The sequence below is a fragment of the Piliocolobus tephrosceles genome, chromosome 6, assembly GCF_002776525.5.
Source record: "Piliocolobus tephrosceles isolate RC106 chromosome 6, ASM277652v3, whole genome shotgun sequence".
NCBI lineage: Eukaryota > Metazoa > Chordata > Mammalia > Primates > Cercopithecidae > Piliocolobus > Piliocolobus tephrosceles.
The window spans coordinates 122,888,563-122,907,683 of record NC_045439.1 but is presented as its reverse complement, the minus strand read 5'-3'; the positions used below and the strand labels follow the sequence as shown (position 1 = coordinate 122,907,683).

The window sequence follows — 19,121 nt, the reverse complement described above, 5'->3', positions numbered from 1 at the left end:
AGTGTGGTCAGGACACCTGCCCCAGCTCCTTCCCCACTCTATTGCCTGAGCACCTGTGAAGAAACCTCGGCGTGAAGGGTGTGGTGGAGCCTATGGGGTGGAATAGGGAGAGATTCTGGGATAAACATGTGGATGGGGATGAACTCTGTTGGCTCTAGGCTGGCTCTCTGTGATGGAAGACTTCTGAATAGATTCCAACTCCACTAGGATGGCAGAGGAACTTTTAAATTTCCAGGGAGATCTCCTGCTTCCCAGCTCCAGTTAGGTTGGAGGTGGCCACTAGGGAAGATTTTCCAACCTCTTCCAGACCCCAGCCCTGGGGCACCTGGCTGCCAGGCACACAGATATCCAGCTGCTGGGGAGTGACTTGGTGTGATCTCTGCCCAGGGGACTGCCAAGGCAAATTGGGGTCCAAGGTGGAGGTGGTCAGGAAACCCTGTCTTCAAAGATGAATGCCTTGACTGGCATGAGGGGAATAGATGGAGGCCAGAAAAGGCTAAGCAGGAAGGAAGCTGCTAGGACCAGGCAAGGTGGTGGCTTGGGAGATGGGCAGGCAGCTTCCCTGTCCGGGGAAGGGTAGAAGAGGGACAGCAGAGGGCAGACCAGTGGGAAATAAGACTGCTTCTGGAATACCCAGGTGTGGAATGTAGCCAGTCAGTCACACAGCTAGTTAATCCTACTTAACTAGCTGTGTGACCTTGGTCCAGTTATAGGGCATCTGAGTCTCAGTTCCTCCTCTGTGGCAGTGACTTTGGTGAGGAGTATGCTTATGTAGATTGCCAGGCACAGTGCTTTTCTTCCGTGGCTTTTCCTCTTTACCTTGGCTTTCCCTCTGCCTTGTGCTTTCCTGAAAGCTGAACGTGTTCGTTGTTGAGGGCAGATGAGGTGGGAGAAAACCCAGACTTGGCAGGTAACTGAGACCCTGGGTGGGTGGCAGCCTCAAGCAGCCGGTCTTCAAGGTTTGCCCTTGCCATATTCAGGGAGAAGAAAGGAAGGAACCCTTCCATCTGGCTTCCTGGGTCCTAGTCTTTTCTCCCATTCTTTCCCCTTCCCTGCAGGTCCAATGAGCTGGTTTTTTCCTCAACTGACCCCAAGACTTCCTGGACCTCTCCTTGTTTCTCCTGCTACCCAAAACTTCTTGGGTGCTCACCAATTTTTCAGTCTTCCTCTCTTTGGACCCATAGCACCCAGATTGCCTGGGTTCTAATTCTGGTTCCAACACTGGCTCGTTACCTTGGCAAGTTCTGTGACTTCCTGGAGCCTCTGGTTCCTTGTCTGTAAAGTGGGAGTGTTAATCAAACTTTTAGCATTTACTTGTTATGAGGATTAAGAGAATTCCAAGAACAGTATCTGGCCCATGAGGTACAAATTTTGGACAAAGGCAACTACTATTATTGTTATTTGATGGTGGCCCTGTGGTGGCACTAGCATGTCAAGGACATGGTGCCTGTCCTCAAGAAATATATCATGTAGCTCATGCTTGAATCCAGTCAATACCTTCCCGCTGACCCCAGAATAAAATCCAAATGCTCCATGGTAGCCTGGAGGACCCTATGTGATCTGCTCCCTGCCTACCTCTTTCACCTCATCTCATCTCTCCTCCTTATCTCTTGTTCATCATCTACACTGTCCTTTCTGTTTCTCAAAGATGCCATGCTGTTTTCCACCTCTAGGACTCTGCATGTCCTGCCCTCTCTGCCTAAACTACTTCCGCCAGACCCTTTCCGTCATCAGGTCAAATCCTGCATCCTCAGAAAGGCCTATCCTGGCTTTCCAACTTAAAGTTGCCCCGCCTTCCTCTCTCCCACCCCCAGTAACTCCCTATCTCATAATGCTGTTTCATTTTCTTCATAGCACTTATTATTATCAGAAATTATCTTGTTTCCTTGTTTGTCATCTCTCTTCTCCTAAAACGCAAGCTTCATGAGGCAGGGACCTTGTCTGGCCTGTCCGCCTCTGCATTTCTAGCAGTTAGAATAGTGCTTGGAACACAGTAGGTGCACAATAAATATTAGGTGAGTGGATGAGTGAACGAAGGCAGCCATGACCATAGGACAAAGCTGAGTAAGCCGGGCTCCAGCCCTGGGCTAAAGACATGGGTTTGTTGGGTTCCTTGTTCTGCTAACTCTGATTCTCCATGTGTCTCCCAGGGTCTAGACTGAGTTCTCCTTGAAGGCTGCTCCTGAGCCTAGACATTTTTGTAGCTAAACCATTACCAATCAGAAAGTGGGAGCACTGTTCTGGGGGCCTCCATCTGTGCCAGGTGTTCAACCTTTAGTTGCTGGATCATAGGGAGGTATGGTAAGGTGATGTCCCAAGGCTGAGGGAAGCTTCTACTTACCAGCAGGTGCAGAAGTATTTCAACATTTTGACGTTCAGTGCCCTAGCTTCATGTACAGTGAGTGCCGATGAGCTTCGATAGGCCCTGATGAGTCCTGTGGATTCAGCACTGTTTCAGGAGCTGAGCTCTGGAGCAGCTAAGCTGGTTGGCACCTTTGTGGCCCTCCAGGTTAATGTTCCCCCCAATCTCCGTCCACCGAAACCCATCCACTTCTACAATTGAAGAGGGAGGAGCAGAGAGAAGGCCCAAGGTCCAGAGCTGGTCATTGGCAGGGCCAAGACTTCAAGGCAGCAGGTGGAGACTTGCATATCTTCCTGAGAAGGGGCAGGGAAGACATATTCTCATGTTCTGCAAGCTCCAAGAGCCTTTCCAAGCCAAGATTGGGAAGTGTATTCCACCACATCTTCCCTGCCCTTTCCTGGCAGGTGCTTCTCTCTTTCCTCAGGGTCACAGGGACAGGAATCCCAGGAAGGTCTCTTCAGCTGCCAGGTCAGGCCTAGGCAGGTGAAGACGTGCTGGGAGGGGACCTTGATGTCATGTGACATGCAGACTTTCCTTTGTTCCCTGCCTCCAGCCTTCTCCCTATTGTCACCCGCCTATCCTCACACCCCCAAGGGTTCCCTGGAACCTGAAGTGACTCAGGGATTCCAAAACTAGTCACCTCAGGAGGATACCCCACTGGAAAATGTTTCTCATGACAGGGAGTCACCCTAAGGAGTCCCACAAAGCTGCTACTGAGATAAGGACAGAGGGTGAGCAAGTGGGGTGGGGTGGGGGTATGTGGCTCAGAGCACAGGTTCTCAGGTAAGTCGTGGTCATCATGGGGATGGGAAAAGCCAACCTTTCCTGGAGGGGTTATCCCTCTGTCCTAAGGGGACACCCCAAAGGACTCTTCTGAAGGGCGACGTTCCTGGTGACCTAGGCTGAGTCCTCCCTGCAGTGTCAGCAAGTGAAACAGGTAGCTGGGATCACTTCTGGCTCCTTTGAACATCCCCTCCTGGGCAGGGGTCAAGATAGGAGATATGAGCCAACTCCAGTTCTACTATCTTCTTAGCCCTGAGATTCTGATTGGTGAGAGTGAGATCCATAGGAATCCAGCTCTTCTGAAACAGCACTGCCTCCTAAGAGTCTGTTTTGGGATTGAGGTTTTCCCAGGAGCACCAGAAGCCGCCTTGAGGCCATGTCTGCCAGACCAAAGGCTAGGAAAGGGAGCTAGTGCAGTGAATCCCAACAGCAGGGTTGGATGCCTAAGCAGGCAGACACACCCTGTGGCCCTCAGCAGGTGTTGTTGAAACTTGTCCCAACCCAAGCCCAGGTGAGTAGGAAAGCATTCACTGTGGGGCTCCCCTTCCATTCACAGCCAGCTGGGGGTAGGCATGGTGTGGCACTTCCATGCCAGGTTAGATGTGGAATTGGTCAGAGCTGGAATGGGAAACCAGCTCAGCCTCTTTCTTTGTGATCTTGGGTAAGTTTCTAAATTTCCTTGGGCCTCAGTTTCCTCATCTGTAATATGGGGATAATAGTTTCCATGTCATGGTTTCATTGTAAGGATAAAATGAGATGATGTATGCCCAGGGCTTAGCACCATGCCTGGCACATGTAAGTGCACAGGAGCTAAGGCCAGCAGGATATGGAAGGGAGAGGATGTCTGCAAGTACTGGGGGCAGAGGGTGAGGCAGTGAGAGTAGGGCCATGATACTGGCCTCATGAATCTTCCTGAGTGCCCCAGCTCTCCCAGCCACCACCTGCTTCTTCTAAGAGCCCCCCATCCCACAGTTCCAGGTGCCCCAAGACTCACCAGAGCAGAGCAGGTTCTCCCAATTTTCCAGATCGCCCTCTGACCTCATCACTTGTCTCTTTTGGGGCTGCTTTGCCCTAATGCATTGGAAACATTCCTCCTCACTTTGCAGTTTAAGTTATTCCTGGTTCCCTTTGTTTATTTCCTGAGTCCTTGGTTACTAGAGGAGTATTTTCTAAGGGAAAGCACATGCAAATCGAGCCACATCATTCTAGGGACAATGTCTGTGTATGGGTATGTTGGGTGGGTGTGGGGGATGAGGCAGGCCAATAGGCAAGCATTAAGAGAAGGACCTGGGGGGGAAGGACGGGCTGGCCCACTCTCAGCACAGTGTCTCTCAAGCAGCCTGGAGCCAGCTGACCTGTGTCTTTGGGGTCAAGTTCAACTCTAAGCCTTTCTAGGGCACACATACTACCTCCTGGCTGACAGTGGCCCATGTTTCTGGGCCTGCTGAGGCTGAGTGGGCTCACTTCATGGCCTGAAAGCAGTAGCTGGCCCTGTCATAGGCTTGGTCCCCACAGCTCTGTGAATGAGAGCAGGTTGGTCCCTGGAACTGAGACCTCCTTCCTGTTGGGTCTTAGGTGAGGCTGTTTCAGTTTCCCTCCTCTTCCTTGCTTCACCTTCTCATTTGTGCAATGGGAACACCCACCCACAGCTTCTTCCATCAGACCTTGCCCATCCAGCCAACAAACTCAGGAAGTCAGGGCCTTCCGGCAGCCCTGTGAGGGTAGGCTTGTATCCCCAGGGCGGGGCAGTGACTGGCGAGGGCAAGGGGGAGTTAGGGAGCAGGTCATGGACAATGGGGGAGAAGTCATAGATGATGGGGGTCATAGAATTTTGGGGTCATCGACAATGTGGAAGAGGTCATAGAACAAAGGGGATAGGAGTCAAAGGTTATCTAAGGGAAAGGAAATAATCATGAAGGTGGACCATCAGGAGGACACCTGAGAAGAGGCGCATGGTGAAACCAGACCCTGGATGGGAGCAGAATGGATCATGGAAATGAGGCCTCTTGAAGGGAGGCCACAAGACATTTCCTAATTTTGGCTACCGAACCAACCAGGGAAATTCTGCTAGTGCCAGTTCACAAGAACACAGAACAGCAGACCGCTATTGCTTTGACCCCACAGCTAGAAAAGTTCAAAGAGCAAAGTTTACCCAATCAGCTACCAGGCATGTAATGATGGTCATCATAACTTCCATGAGTATCGCATTTTAAGCAGCCTTTGGAAATACTTTCAGAGTTTTTTTGTTTTGTTTTTTAATCTCAAGTCACTCCCTAAAAAGAGAGTGGAAATAAATTTGAATAAACAAAACAGGCTTGCTGAAAATAAAATCAGGACTCCTAACCTGCTCCAGTCAACCTGCTTCCACGAGGCCTGTCAGCCAGTGCTCCGCCTGACTGACTGCGCAGTGCCCAGCATGTACCAGGTCAGTGCAGAGGGCTGTTTGAGGGCTGTGCTGAGAGGGAGAGGAGCAGAGATGCTGCTGAGGGTGGAGGGAGGCTAAGCTGCCAGGTTTGGGGCAGGGGGCTAGGTGGAGTGAGAAACTGGGATCCCAGGGGGAGGGTGCAGATGAGGGGGCAACCCAGATAGGTGAGAACAGTTCTCTCATTAGCCTTTTCCTACAGGTGGTTGCATTCTTGGCAATGGTCATGGGAACCCACACCTACAGCCACTGGCCCAGCTGCTGCCCCAGCAAAGGGCAGGAACGGTCTGAGGAGTTGCTGAGGTGGAGCACTGTGTCTGTGCCTCCCCTAAGGCCAGCTAGCCCCAGCCACCACCCAGTATCCTGTAGGGCCAGTGAAGATGGGCCCCTCAACAGCAGGGCCATCTCTCCCTGGAGATATGAGTGAGTCTGCTGCCCCTCCCGAATGCCTGCACGTGCTCCCCTGTGTGTGCTGGTCAGGGTACGTGTGAGGGACCAGGGCAGTTCCAGCTTACTTTCCCATTTTGATCTTGGAGGGGCTGTAAAGGTTTGGGAATTAGACAAGATCCGTATTCGAGTCCTAGTTCTGACGCTTATTGGATGATCCTGAGTCAATTCAAGTTTTCAAAACTCAGGACTTTTTTTCACCTGTAAAATGATGTAATGCCCCATAGGCTAATGGACAAATCAAATGAAATATAATGTATGTAAAAGTCTGTATTTATGTTGGTTCTCTCCTTTTCTTTTAAAAAAATCTCTATAATGGCCCATGTTTTTCTGGGTAAAATATTAGGGAATAATAGCATGATACAGGCATGAAGCATCCCAATACCAAATGATACTGCCCGGGCCATGAATGGGTTAGTTATAAGCATACTAAGGGAGTGAAACCCTCAACTTTTAGGGGCAGCTGGCTGGCTGGAGCTGTGGACTCGATATCTTTGATCATGATCATGGTTACTGTATTCTTTCACTCAGTGTGCCACATAAATATTATAATTCTCTATTTGTGCCATGATATGAAAACTATTAGGAAGGGCTGAAATAAGAAAAATGAAGGCAAATATTAAAAACTAGGGTATTAGGGATTCCAGACATATGATTTCACTTCTTCCTTCTAGTTCTGTCTTAGTATTGGCTTTGGGGTGGATGGAGAAGTTCAGTGGTGGGGAGGGGGTCAGATTTAACTGAGATTGGATCTAGTGTGGATACTACAGGTCATGATGCTTTGGAACGGTCTCAGAAGCTGACTGAGTCCTGGGTCAAATCAGATGGCACGGGAGCCTCTTAGGGGAGGCTGGGTGCCAGAGGTTAACTCAGCTGTCTTCCAGACCCCTTGCTGGGAGTCTGTGAACCACTCAGGTGGCTTTCCCCAAAGTGTGTTCTGTGCAACACTCGTCCCATGAGCTGCTTCTCAGAAAAAAAGTTATGCCACGTAAACTTAGGAAAGACTGCTCTATTTCTTACCCCTTGGAGATTCATACTGTCATCTGTATATTAAAGTCTGCAAGAAGTCTGTAGAAAGTAAACCATTAAACGAGTGTTTCCCAAATTCATTTAAGCACCCAACAGGTGCAGGTGATTTATTAGGGAACCCACTTTGGGAAGTGGTGTGCTAGCTAAACCCATTTGCCAGGGCTTGTCTGTGTGGGGAATAGTCCTACAAGCTGGGGACTGTCATCTGCCAGACTAACGGAGTCGCAGACCTGTGGGACATCTACTTTTCAGGGTTTTTCATTTTTCTTTTTTAATTTTTTTGCCATGAAATCCTTTCAGAATAAGTAAAGAAGTCTTTCCATGCACTCTCAAGTATGCTTATAATATAAGCTTGTACAGCGTCTGGAAGAATGTGCAGGAAATAGTTGAGGATAGCTTCTCAGGAGTGGGACTGGTAGGCAGAGACTATTAGCTTTCACTCTTTATACTCTTTTATACTTGGATGTCAGAGTGGTTTTTACTTTTGCAATAATGCTGTAATAATAATAATAGAAACACCGCCTAAAGTCCGGCCTGGTGGCTCATGCCTGTAATCATAGCACTTTGGGAGGTCCAGGTGGGTGGATTACCTAAGGTCAGGAGTTCAAGACCAGCCTGGCCAACCATGGCCAACATCGTGAAACCCATCTCTACTAAAAATATGAAAATTAGCTGGATATGGTGGAGGGCAGCAGAGGAATCGCTTGAACCCAGGATGTGGAGGTTGCAGTTGAGCCAAGATTGTGCCACTGCACTCCAGCCTGGGTACTCTGTCAAAAACAAACAAACAAACAAACAAACAAACAACAACAAAAACAAGCAAACAAACAAAAATCTAAAGTGTAATCATTACAATAGGAAACCTCATGCTGAGCCAGATAGAAGCAGTGCTAGTCAATGCAGGCTAAGGCAGGAGCCTGCTCACCCTCTGCTGCCTCCCTCAGGGTCCCAGGACCAGTTGGAAAGTACTCTGTCACCTGCTACCCTCATTTACAGTGGGGAAAAATTAATAGAGGAAGGAGGTGACTTGTTCAAAGTTACCCAGCAAGTGGGTGCAGAACTGAAACAAGAGGCCAAGGCCCCAGACGGACCATTTCCTTCCTCTGGCAGTCCCACGCCACCCCACTCTCTCTGTTTCTGGCCCATCTTTTCAGGGCCTGACAAGTGCTGCCCCCACAGGTTGGACAGAGACTTGAACCGGCTCCCCCAGGACCTGTACCACGCCCGTTGCCTGTGCCCGCACTGCGTCAGCCTACAGACAGGCTCCCACATGGACCCCCGGGGCAACTCGGAGCTGCTCTACCACAACCAGACTGTCTTCTACCGGCGGCCGTGCCATGGCAAGAAGGGCACCCGCAAGGGCTACTGCCTGGAGCGCAGGCTGTACCGTGTTTCCTTGGCTTGTGTGTGTGTGCGGCCCCGGGTGATGGGCTAGCCGGACCTGCTGGAGGCTGGTGCCTTTTTGGGAAACCTGGAGCCAGGTGTACAACCACTTGCCACGAAGAGCCAGGATGCCCAGATGCTTGGCCCCTGTGAAGTGCCATCTGGAGCAGCAAGATCCTGGGACAGGATCCGGGGCTTTGGGGGAAACCGGCACTTCTGCACATTTTGAAAAGAGCAGCTGCTGCTTAGGGCCACTGGAAGCTGGTGTCCTGTCATTTTCTCTCAGGAAAGGTTTTCAAAGTTCTGCCCATTTCTGGAGGCCACCACTCCTGTCTCTTCCTCTCTTCCCATCCCCTGCTACCCTGGCCCAGCACAGGCACTTTCTAGATATTTTCCCCTTGCTGGAGAAGAAAGAGCCCCTCATTTTATTTGCTTGCTTGTTTACTCATCACTCAGTAAGCATCTGCTTTGGGTGCATTCTGGTGTAGTTACTGGTCTTTTGACATGGATGATTCTGAGGAGGAAGCTGTTATTGAATGTATAGAGATTTATCCAAATAAATATCTTTATTTTAAAATGGCCTAATCTGTTTTTGGCATCCGTGGTGCCTGAACACCTCGCGGTCTCCCAGCCTGTCTCTTCTCCTTTCCACCATCGGCCCTCACCTCTGTCCACCCTGCCAGCTCTCTCTGCCCTCCAGAGTTTCTGCTGCACCCTCCCGTCCTCTCCCATCTCTGTCTCCCTGGCCCACCCCGAACACCAGGGTGGGGGCCAGGCTGCGCTCCCAGCATGCTGGAGAGACAGAGGTCCATTGAGGCATTGCAGCAGGCACACAGCGCCCCCTTGTCCCCCAACAATCCGCCTTTGTCCTCCAGTCCTGGCTGCTGCAGCTTGGTCCTGGGGGTGCTGCCTGGCCTGGGCTCCAGCTCACACCCTCCCTAAAAGGAAATGGGAGAAATGACCAGCCAAAGAAGAGGGTTAAAGTTAGGGAAGGGGGACACAAATGTCTTCAGGCTTAGGTCCCTGGGGGCTCCCAGTCCTGCCCCTGTCCCTCTACTCACATCCCAGCTCCTCCCAGTTTCTTTTCGGACCTCCTCCTCTTCCCTCCCGTCTCTATTCCAGGCTGGGTTGGGCTCTAAGCAAGGGGAGGGATTAGAGCCTCCTCCCTTTCTGCCCCTCCCCATGGGTGTCTAGGGGGCTGGTGCGGGCAGCAGCAGAGGCACTCTGGGCAGCTGGGTGAAGGCCCATCTGGGCAAGGCCCCCAGCGGCTGCCTTCTCTCGCGGGGCCCTGTGGGCAAGCCTCCTGCTTCACTTTCAGGTTTCTCAAAGTGCCTTCTTGCTCCTGTCTGTTTCCCCATCCTGCCAGATTTCTGTTTCTCTTGCTGGGCTTTTGGCAGTAGGGGCTGTGTTGGTGGGCCCCACGAAGATGCTCAGTGCTCGGGATCGCCGGGACCGGCCCCCTGAGGAGGGGGTAGTTGCAGAGCTCCAGGGCTTCGCAGTGGACAAGGCCTTCTTCACTTCCCACAAAGGCATCCTGCTGGAAACCGAGCTGGTAACAGCTGCCTCCCCAACCTGGTGCCTCCATTTCCCTGACCCCTGGTTCCTGGCCAGCCTTATGCCAGCCCCCAGCTTGCCCTTCAGTAGCCTCCCTGCCCAGGCCCTCTGGACACCTCTCCTGCCCCCAGCTGCCCCTTCATCTCCTACTCTGCCTTCTTGCTGCCTCTACACCTGGAGGCATTTACAGCAGGTTTCAGTTGCAGCAGGAAGGACTGCAGTTAGACAGGATGACTTTTTGGGACATTGAGGGAGCATGAGACATAGGGATGGGACAGGGGCAATGACAGCCTCTAACATGGCCACTTCTCAGCATGTCCAAGAAGTCTAACTATCAAAAAGGGCAGACTTCCTGCAGCTGCACTTTATCTGTGGTCTGCTGCCCAGAAACATTTCTTCTCAGGAAAGGATCTTCCCCCTTCTTAGCAAGACCACAGTGTAGACTTAAGGCCTCTGCATGCATGCCACCCTAGGTCATCAGAGCTAAAAGGGTCCCCAGAGTCCACTATGCAGCATCTGCCTTCTCTCTTGGCATGGAATCAAAGGCATCAAGGGGTGGGGAAAGCATTATGGGGCAGGGGGCGCCTCTTGGTCCCTGTGGAGTCGGGTCTCTGTGGGCATAACTCCAGGGGCTGGTATTCACACTGTACCTGTGAATTACTGTGGGATAGTGCTCCTGGGAGCCGTATGAGTTGGCCAGACTGCTGGGGTTGCTGGGAACAGAGTGGGAGGCTGGAGACTGCCCTTGATGGGCAAATGCCCTGCAACGGTGGTTCCTAACACCAGGGAATAGGGAGATGTGCCAGAGTCCTTCCTTCCCTCCAAGGATAGGTGGTAGGTGCCAGCCTAGGGGAGCTTCCAAGGAGGGGAAGGCAAAGCCCTGGCCCCTGCCTGTGTCCCCTTCCTGGCATGTTTCACATGCTCGGTACTGCAGGCCCTGACCCTCATCATCTTCATCTGCTTCACGGCCTCCATCTCTGCCTACATGGCCGCGGCGCTGCTGGAGTTCTTCATCACACTTGCCTTCCTCTTCCTCTATGCCACCCAGTACTACCAGCACTTCGACCGGCTTAACTGGCCCTGTCTGGTGAGAAACCTTGACCCCCAGCCCAGTTTGGGGCCCTTCCTTCTCCTCTAAATGGTGTGTTTTCCTTTCCTCCCCGAGCTTCTTTCCATTTCCACATTTCAGCTGGGCTTTGCCCCATGCTATGCCCTGCGCTCAAAGGTGTGCTTTGACTCACACTGATTTCACAGCTGCAGGGCCATGGGCAATCAGGAGGACCACATCCGCTAGATCTGCTCTCCCACTCAGCAAGGTCCAGCCCCAGCCCTGGCCTGGCCTGAGCCCCCTGGCTGGTGGACTCCAGCTGCTGTCACCTGGGCTCCAGCCATAGCACCTGGCTTCTGGTCCTGGTTGCTCTGGTTCATCTGCTTCCACTCCCTGGGTAGCAGTGTGAGCCCTCTGTCTCTTGAACGTGCTTCATATTGTGTGAGGGGTATCCCATGGAGGGGTTCAGAATCCCTCAGGTTCGGGCTGCTGGCTAGCCTGGAAAACCTCAGAGCAACGCCCCCTGCCTTCTGAGGTCCTGTTAACCCTGCACCCCTGGCCCCCAGGACTTCCTGCGCTGTGTCAGTGCCATCATCATCTTCCTGGTGGTCTCCTTTGCAGCTGTGACATCCCGGGATGGAGCTGCCATTGCTGCTTTTGTGAGTTCAGCCCTGCAGGACTCCTTAGCCCTTCAAGAGCTCAGGCTGGTGCTTGCACACTTTCTGTGTCAGAAGCCACAGCCAGGGCTTGGGGTTCTGGCTTGCACCTCGCCCTATACCTTAACCCAATGGCCAGATAGCCTCTGTTTTGCCATCCCCACTTGCACTCCCACAGGTTTTTGGCATCATCCTGGTTTCCATCTTTGCCTATGATGCCCTCAAGATCTACCGGACTGAGATGGCACCCGGGGCCATCCAGGGTGAGTGCCCGTGCTCTGTGGAGAGGAGATGCCCTCCCCAACCCTAGCTATTCATCCTGACGTGGTTCCCTACCTGGCTCCATCCTCACAGGGGACCAGCAGTGACTCTGGGGCTACCTGGCTCCTAGGTTCAGCCAGCCAGAGGTGACGGTGGAGCCCAGACACGTCTCCTTGGGATTCACTAACCCCCAGCCCGCCAAACCCCACCCCAGACTTACAGAGATGTCCAGCCTGAGACGTCACTGGGGACTTATCTGTGGAGCCTGGTGCTCCGGGATCTGGCTCCTGGTGAAGCTCTGGCCAGAGGAGGAGAACTTATGGGGGGAGGGAGGGTGGTGGGGAGGAATCTGGGCCCCTAAGTCATTCCCAAATTAAAATATTCAAATTCTACTGGCAAGTCTCTTTCTTCCCCAGAAATTAGGCAGGTCAGGAACGCCAAGGAGTATTCATGGGAATGTTGCAGGAGCAGGTCATGGTCTGTCTCTGGGACCGTGTCTGAACAGTGAGGATGTGGGGGCTAGCCAGAAGAAGCTGAAGACATCTTCCAACACAAAACTTCTACACTACACCTCTGTGTGCATGGCCACTTTGTGGTGTGCCTGGTGGCTGGGCATCTGGAGTTCTGTGTCTGAGAAGGCACAGCCTTCATTCCTCAAGGGAGCATGTACCCACCACCACACCTGTTCCCATAGGTTAGTGGGCTGGAGGGGAGGCACTCGCCTGGGGTGTGTGCAGAGCTCCCCCTCGTGGTGTGGGGAAGACTTGGCCCACAGGACGCAGGGAGAGGGCAGCCTGAGGCATCAGAGAAGGGAGAGATTTCCCAGAATGTGAATGCTGGGAGAGCCTGTGGATATCAGCTGGTGCAATGCCCTCATTTCACATAAGATAAAACAGGCCCAGCTAGGGGAGGTGAACTCATTTGTGACAGAGCTAGGGCCAGAACGCAGCTCTTCTGACACCTAAGCGAGTGTTCTGGATACTGAACTGAGCCTCCTTGTAGCTCAGAAAAGAACGGCCAACTCGTCCCTCCACTGTGGGTCCACCTTCCCAGCTTGCCAGCTCCTCAGCACACATTTCCTGAGCATATCCCATGCACAGACCCTGTGCTGGGTGCCAGAGCCTCAGAGGTGACAGGGGGGCCTGCCCTTGAGCACTCAAAGGCTGGGAAAGAGTCAAGCTGGTCAAGGCATCCCCATGGTGAACGCTATGGGAAGGCTCGGGGGAGTTTGGAGCAGACACTGCTGCAGCCCGGGAGTCAGCCCCGCTGGGCTGAGACAGACGGACATGCAGCCAGACGTTCCTGCCCAGCCCAAGTTGCCCAGCATGGCCTGGCTCAGCAGTTCCATCCCCGCTGACGTGCTATCTCCTCTCCCTGATGCATGTGTGTTCCTGCCCTGAGATACAATCTTTCTTTGGGAGCGCTCCTTCCAGCTGCAGGCCCCAGCTCCCAAGTCCTGCCTGAACCCTGGATCTTGAACTATGGTCACTGTGCTCTGCTTCCTTGGTGGCAACCACTCCTCTCTCTTGGCCTTTTTCCTGCCTCCTGCTTCCTGTTCTCCTATCCTTGTGTCCTGGCTCACCATCAGGGCTGGCAGCCTCTCCTGGGCTAGAACCAACAGGATTTTGTGTTTCTCTGGTCACTGCTCACTGTTCTCAGGGCTTTATGCACAGTCCATTCTCATGGTCTCAGAGGAGGGATAGAAGAGGCTCCATTTGGGGAGTCAGGGTGATAGGGTGCCAGGTGAAGGGTTAAGGAGGTGGTTAGCAGAGCCTGGTTGCAAAGCCCAGTGGGGAGTGGGGATTTGCTTTGTGCAGAATGGGGTCAGGACCGGTCCTCTCCCACAAGCAGCTGTGTGACCCAGGCCAGACTGTCCCCAGTAGGAGCTTAGAGAGAGCAGAAATGTGACCACAGTGTTTCCTTGTACAGGCACCTGTGCTATCTGTGTCTGTGTGAGAATTAACATGAAATGAGCAATGCCCAGGCTTGGTCCTCATGGCATATTGGTTTGGGCTCAGTGTTGATTGGCCCCAGAGTCTCAAGATGCCCTCACAGTGAGGTGCTGAATCACAGGAGACAGGGGGAGAGCCCTGGGGAAGACAGGGAGGGGGCTCCCTGGGAGTTACTTCCTAGGGACTGACTAGAATGGAATCTCTCCCATCTCCTTTCCCATACCTTAATTCTCAGCCAGCTCTGAGCTTTTTCTGGCATTGGTGGAAAATTCATTTCAGAAAGAAAGGGGGTCCTAGGACACCTTTAATTGTTGCAGCCTCAGGGGTGGGGTAGGTGGAGAGTGGCTTCAACTTCAGCACCAAAATTCTATCTCCTACCATCTAGGACTGGATCACCATTTTGATGCCATCGTTTTCTCCACTTTTGAAATTTCTCCCTCTCCGCCTTTGTGTGGTTGACTGAGCAGAACTGGGACTCACAGTTGTCCACCTCAGGCAGAATACCTCACTCCTCTGCACCTCGGTCTCTTTCCTTGTGGATATGAGACGCCTTGGCTCTGGCAGCTCTGATACAGGGGCTGGGGGCCTCCCTCCTCTCAGGCCCCCTACTGCCTTGATCCAGGATGGACAGCTGGCAGGAAGGACAGATGGGCTCAGGCAGAGTTTGGCACTCATATTTATTATAGGTTGGCAAGAGTGAGGTTCCTGAGGCAGTGTCACTCTTCGTCATGCATTTTTTGCTGCAACAAGGATAAGAGGTGTGAGTGGGGAGCTGGCAAGAGGGAGAAGTGTGTGGGGACAAATCCCTGGGGCTTTCAGAGGCCTAAGGGAGATGCCCTTGGAGGGAGAGGCAGGGCCCCAGGGATCTTGTGGTCTCAAGTTAGAGGCACTTGTAGTTTAGGGGGATGGAACTGGGGATCTCTGAAGAAGTTCTAGTCAGTGGGGGGCTGTTTTGAGCAGGAGAGTGGATTCTCAGGTTATGTGAGCTGTGGGACCCCCAGAACTGCCTACATATAGGGCAAGCAGTGCCCACTCTGAGGGGCACCCAAATCAGGGGTCATGCTAATGTGGAAGTGACTAGCGAAGCCCAGGGAAGGGACCCACCTTGGCGCCAATGTCTCGGCTCTTGGCTCGAAGTTTGTTGACCTGGGACTCAGCGATGTCTGCCCGCTCCTCTGCCTCATCCAGCTCGTGCTGCACCTTGCGGAACTTGGACAGGTTGGTGTTGGCTTGCTCCTCCTGTGGTGGGACAATGGGGATGGGTGAATGAGCTGGAGATGGGCTGTGGGATTCTTAGCCTCTCAACCTGAGGTTCCAGCTCCCTGTCCCTGAGGCACCCATGCCTCATGCATATTCCTGCAACAGCCTTTCCAAGGGTATCCTGCACCTGCCTTGCACTCTCCTCAAACATATCCAGCACTCAGAGTCCTTCATGGCCATCCACTGCCCAAGACAAATCCCATGCTGCCCGATCTGACACCCTTCAGAATCCTGTTTTGCTGCACCGGTTCCTGCGCATTCATGCTCATCAGCAACTCACATACACCCAGATGTCTTCCCCACTGCCCTGTGCCTAGCTGGGTCCCCTTCCAGGCCCAATTCCACTGTCACCTTCCTGCCTTCAGCTTTGGCTGCCCCATGTCCTGCACTAGCCTTCTGTTGGGTTATGGTGTCTGAATTGTAAGCAGCTTGTAGGTGGTGCCTTTGTTAATTCAGAACACCTGATGGCTCTGAGCACACCAGATGTGTACAATAAATGTTTGAGAGCTACAGCTTATAGCAAACTCTTTGACCAGGCTCCTCTGGGGAAGACATGCATTGGTTCTCACATATAGTACGTGTGTTGATGAGAAAGGGAAGAAAACTCTGAACTCACCGCCTCCTCGGCCTGGCGCTTGTAGGCCTTGACCTTCAGTTGCAGCTTGTCCACCAGGTCCTGCAGCCGCAGCAGGTTCTTTTTGTCTTCCTCTGTCTAGGGGTGGGAGGGTGGGAGAAGCCAGTTTGGAGGGGGAGCAAATGCAATCACCTTTCCCTCCTCCATCATTTTACTCTTCTCCCTTTGCCTTTGCTGCCCCTCCCTGCAATGATCCAGGTGGGGATGTGGTGGGGAAGATTCTCTGACTCCATTGCAGGTCAAAGGGGCAATGCAGGGTTGTCAGTCAAGGATCCACAAAGCAATGAAGGCTGAAGTCTTAAAGCTAGAATTGGGGCAGGGGCTCAGAACCTGTGGAATTCCCTAATGTGGTAATATAAAAGCATCAGATCTGATCCAGCTCCAATCTGGTGGATAAAGCTCCAACCTGGACCTACATAGTTTCTCTTGGCCAGCAGTTCTTGACCAGAAGAGGAATAATGAGGAATGCAGAAAGAAGGGGGTATTATCATAATCCAGATTATTCTACATTCTAATATATTGTACTGGACCAGAACTCAGGCATCAGGATCACTGGCTCCAACATCACTCGATCATTCCTATCTCTTTATCATGGTATGTTCCAGGATGCCATTTCTAATTCTGTCCACAAATCACTCTGTGGTTCTGTATCTGTAACCTCTTTCTTGTGCCTCTGGTATCCATCTATCAAATGGACTGACACCCTTGTCTCCTTGGCCTTTTCTTCCCAGGTACGCTGAAAATAACAGGCCAAGGGCACAACTCTGAGCTATGCAAATGAAGGTCTTAAAACATTCTGGGGTCCTCCTTCTCTGTGGCCTTCTCTTTGTGTGCCAGAAGTTCCATGGAAGATTTCCAGGTCTTTTCCCCTCGCCTGACTCTTATCCCCACAGTTGAAGGTGGAAAGATTCTTTGGACTGTTCTGAAGTCTTCATGGTAGCACTTTGAGTTATTTAAAGAAAAAAAAAAAAAAAAAAAAAACTGGGGAAAGGCTAGTTAGAAGAGTTTTCAGGAAGTAGAAGTAAATTCTTCATTTGCTGGAAAAACTCATAGACTGAAGTCAAACTGACTGCAGAGCGTGAGAAGAAGGTTAAATGTACCGACAGCATCTCAAGGAGGAGGTTAACAGGAGCCCTGTGTGGGTGGGGCAGTGGGGCCAGAGAAGCCACTTCCACATGTACTCCTGGCCTCTGGCCCCCCGCCGCACCTGGTAGGTGAGCTCCTTGATGCGCCGCTCGCTCTTCCTCATGCCCTTCACCGACTCTGAGTTGCGCTTCTGCTCGGCCTCCAGCTCACCCTCCAGCTCCCGCACTCGTGCTTCCAGCTTCTGCAGCTGCTTCTTGCCGCCCTTGAGGGCGATCTGCTCGGCCTCGTCCAGCCGGTGCTGCAGGTCCTTAATAGTCTGCTCCATGTTCTTCTTCATGCGCTCCAGGTGGGCGCTGGTGTCCTGCTCCTTCTTCAGCTCCTCTGCCATCATGGCGGCCTGTGTGCAGGAGAGAGGTGGCAAGGAACATGGGCCCAGGGCCGGGGCCTTTTGCCCCCCGAGGATCTCCTTTCTCCCATCAGGCCCTCAAACCCTCAGAACTGCAGAGTTGGCTTGGTGTTACAGCACAGTGGCCTGGCCTGGCCTGAACCCAGGGCCTTGTTTGTGTCTTTAGGGGAGGCAGAAGGTGGGCGGTCACTTACATCCGTGATGGCCTTCTTGGCCTTCTCCTCAGCATTCCTGCACTCCTGTACCGCCTCCTCCACTTCTGACTGGAGTTGGGTCAGGTCTGACTCCATCTTCTTCTTCTGGTTGATGAGGCTGGTGTTCTAGACATGGAGAGAGAAAAATGATCAAATATATACTGCACTTTGTTACCTGATTTCATACCCTTTCTCCAGAGAGAATTAAAGGTGGTCATTTTTTAAATAACAACAAACCTGCTTTTAGACTATTCCTTGTTTTGTACCTGCTTTCCCTTTTCCTATGAAAGTGGATACATTCTACACATTATATCTAAGATTACTAAATTCTGAAAAAAGGCTTCAAATAGCAAAAGGTCTGCAGTAATACCCTGGAGCTCTTTAGAAACATGTTTTTGTAGGAGCATGCCAATATTCCAAGGAAAATGGAAACAACTTTCTACCAGGACAATATTCCAGAGATGTTTACAGCTATACCAAGAAGGTAGTGGGGTAAGGAAGAGGGGATGAGGTAAGCGGATGATGTCATTCTCACACATACTAAAGAACAAAACTCCACAGGGCACTGTAAAAGGTGGGCACAAAGTCTCATTGCAGAGTACAACTGAAAACAGTGTGGGTGGGTGGGACTGCAGAAAAACGGTGTTCTATCCAGCTTGGTTTGCAAGAGATGCAGTTATGCTTCTTTAAACTCCCAAACTCTCATCTTTACAGAACAAGCTGGAGGCTGTCCTTTAGTTCAAGAATATCAAATAACAGGATACATTCCACTACTCCCAGATTTGTGACTTTGGCAGGTATCAGCAATCAATTATGACACTCTTAGCTTCTAAGCAGAGACGGCTTTCTCAATACAATGGTTCTGCAGCCACCATAGATGAGAGTTGGCCTAAGAGAGGAAATGATTTCTGACCCTGGTTAGATGTGCTCACTTAGAACATCTGGCTTTTCTAGATGTACTGGGCTCTGCACTCGGCAGGTTTCCACAAGGTGGCTCCTGACCCTCTCACCTGGGAATGCAGCAGCTGCACCCGCTCGCTGGTCTCAATCAGCTCCTGCTCTGCCAGCTTCCGAGACCGCTCTGTCTGCTCCACCATGGCACGCAGCTCCTCCAGCTCAGCCTGCAGCAGGTTGTTGCGCCGCTCCACAATGGCAATGTTCTCCTTTAGATCGTCGTTGGCGCGGACTGCGTCGTCCAGCTGGATCTGGGTGTCCTGAGGATCACGAGAATGGGCATGAGCGGGGAGCCAGCCTTGGTGCCCTTCACTGAGGGCATCTCTCAGAGGTCCCTGCAGTAACCTAGGGGCAGGAGGAATCTAGTGCCTGTATCGAGACACCACTGCTTCTTCAGGCCACGTGGAGGCCAGTCCCCTCTGGGTGAGGGGACGTCTTGTCCCCGTGTACCTTCAGCAAGCTCTGCAAGCTCTTGACTTGCTTCTGGGCCTCAGCGGCCATGCGGTTGGCATGGCTGAGCTGGATCTCCATCTCATTGAGGTCTCCTTCCATCTTCTTCTTCACCCTCAGGGCCTCGTTGCGGCTGCGTGCCTCTGCGTCCAGGGAAGTCTGCAGCGAGTCCACCACCCGCTGGTGATTGCGTTTGGCCTGTTCCATCTCCTCGTCCTTCTCTGCCAGCTTCCGCTCGAT

The 19,121-nt window shown here is 52.3% G+C and overlaps 3 protein-coding genes across 3 annotated transcripts in view; 2 read left to right on the top strand and 1 right to left on the bottom strand.

Moving 5' to 3' along the window:
• Window positions 1–5,411: 5,411 nt before the first annotated feature.
• On the top strand, window positions 5,412–8,998 carry IL25 (interleukin 25). The gene is made up of 3 exons (XM_023230501.1): window positions 5,412–5,570; window positions 5,770–5,990; window positions 8,223–8,998. Exons 1-3 carry the CDS (start codon window positions 5,562–5,564, stop codon window positions 8,476–8,478), a joined length of 486 nt encoding a protein of 161 aa, XP_023086269.1. The 5' UTR covers window positions 5,412–5,561; the 3' UTR covers window positions 8,479–8,998.
• Window positions 8,999–9,611: 613 nt separating this feature from the next.
• Window positions 9,612–12,337, top strand: CMTM5 (CKLF like MARVEL transmembrane domain containing 5). Its single transcript, XM_023230458.1, is given in 8 exon segments — window positions 9,612–9,978; window positions 10,915–11,067; window positions 11,235–11,289; window positions 11,292–11,321; window positions 11,324–11,433; window positions 11,595–11,687; window positions 11,863–11,947; window positions 12,039–12,337. Coding segments are annotated over 8 exon segments (666 nt in total). The 5' UTR covers window positions 9,612–9,852; the 3' UTR covers window positions 12,053–12,337.
• Window positions 12,338–14,555: 2,218 nt separating this feature from the next.
• LOC113219707 (myosin-7) overlaps window positions 14,556–19,121 on the bottom strand; it is a 25,299-nt gene continuing 20,733 nt past the window's right edge. The window contains exons 2-8 of the mRNA XM_026446953.1: window positions 18,882–19,115; window positions 18,488–18,691; window positions 17,478–17,603; window positions 16,999–17,274; window positions 15,774–15,869; window positions 15,002–15,136; window positions 14,556–14,637 (exon numbers count right to left, since the gene is read on the bottom strand). Coding sequence (XP_026302738.1) covers window positions 14,614–14,637; window positions 15,002–15,136; window positions 15,774–15,869; window positions 16,999–17,274; window positions 17,478–17,603; window positions 18,488–18,691; window positions 18,882–19,115 — 1,095 coding nt within the window. The 3' untranslated portion in view covers window positions 14,556–14,613. The remainder of the gene's footprint in view (window positions 14,638–15,001; window positions 15,137–15,773; window positions 15,870–16,998; window positions 17,275–17,477; window positions 17,604–18,487; window positions 18,692–18,881; window positions 19,116–19,121) is intronic.

Excerpts from the sequence above, each read along its gene's own strand:
- IL25 (XM_023230501.1), top strand. Across the intron at positions 5,991-8,222 it reads ATCTCTCCCTGGAGATATGA|GTTGGACAGAGACTTGAACC; the intron begins GTGAGTCTGCTG and ends CTGCCCCCACAG.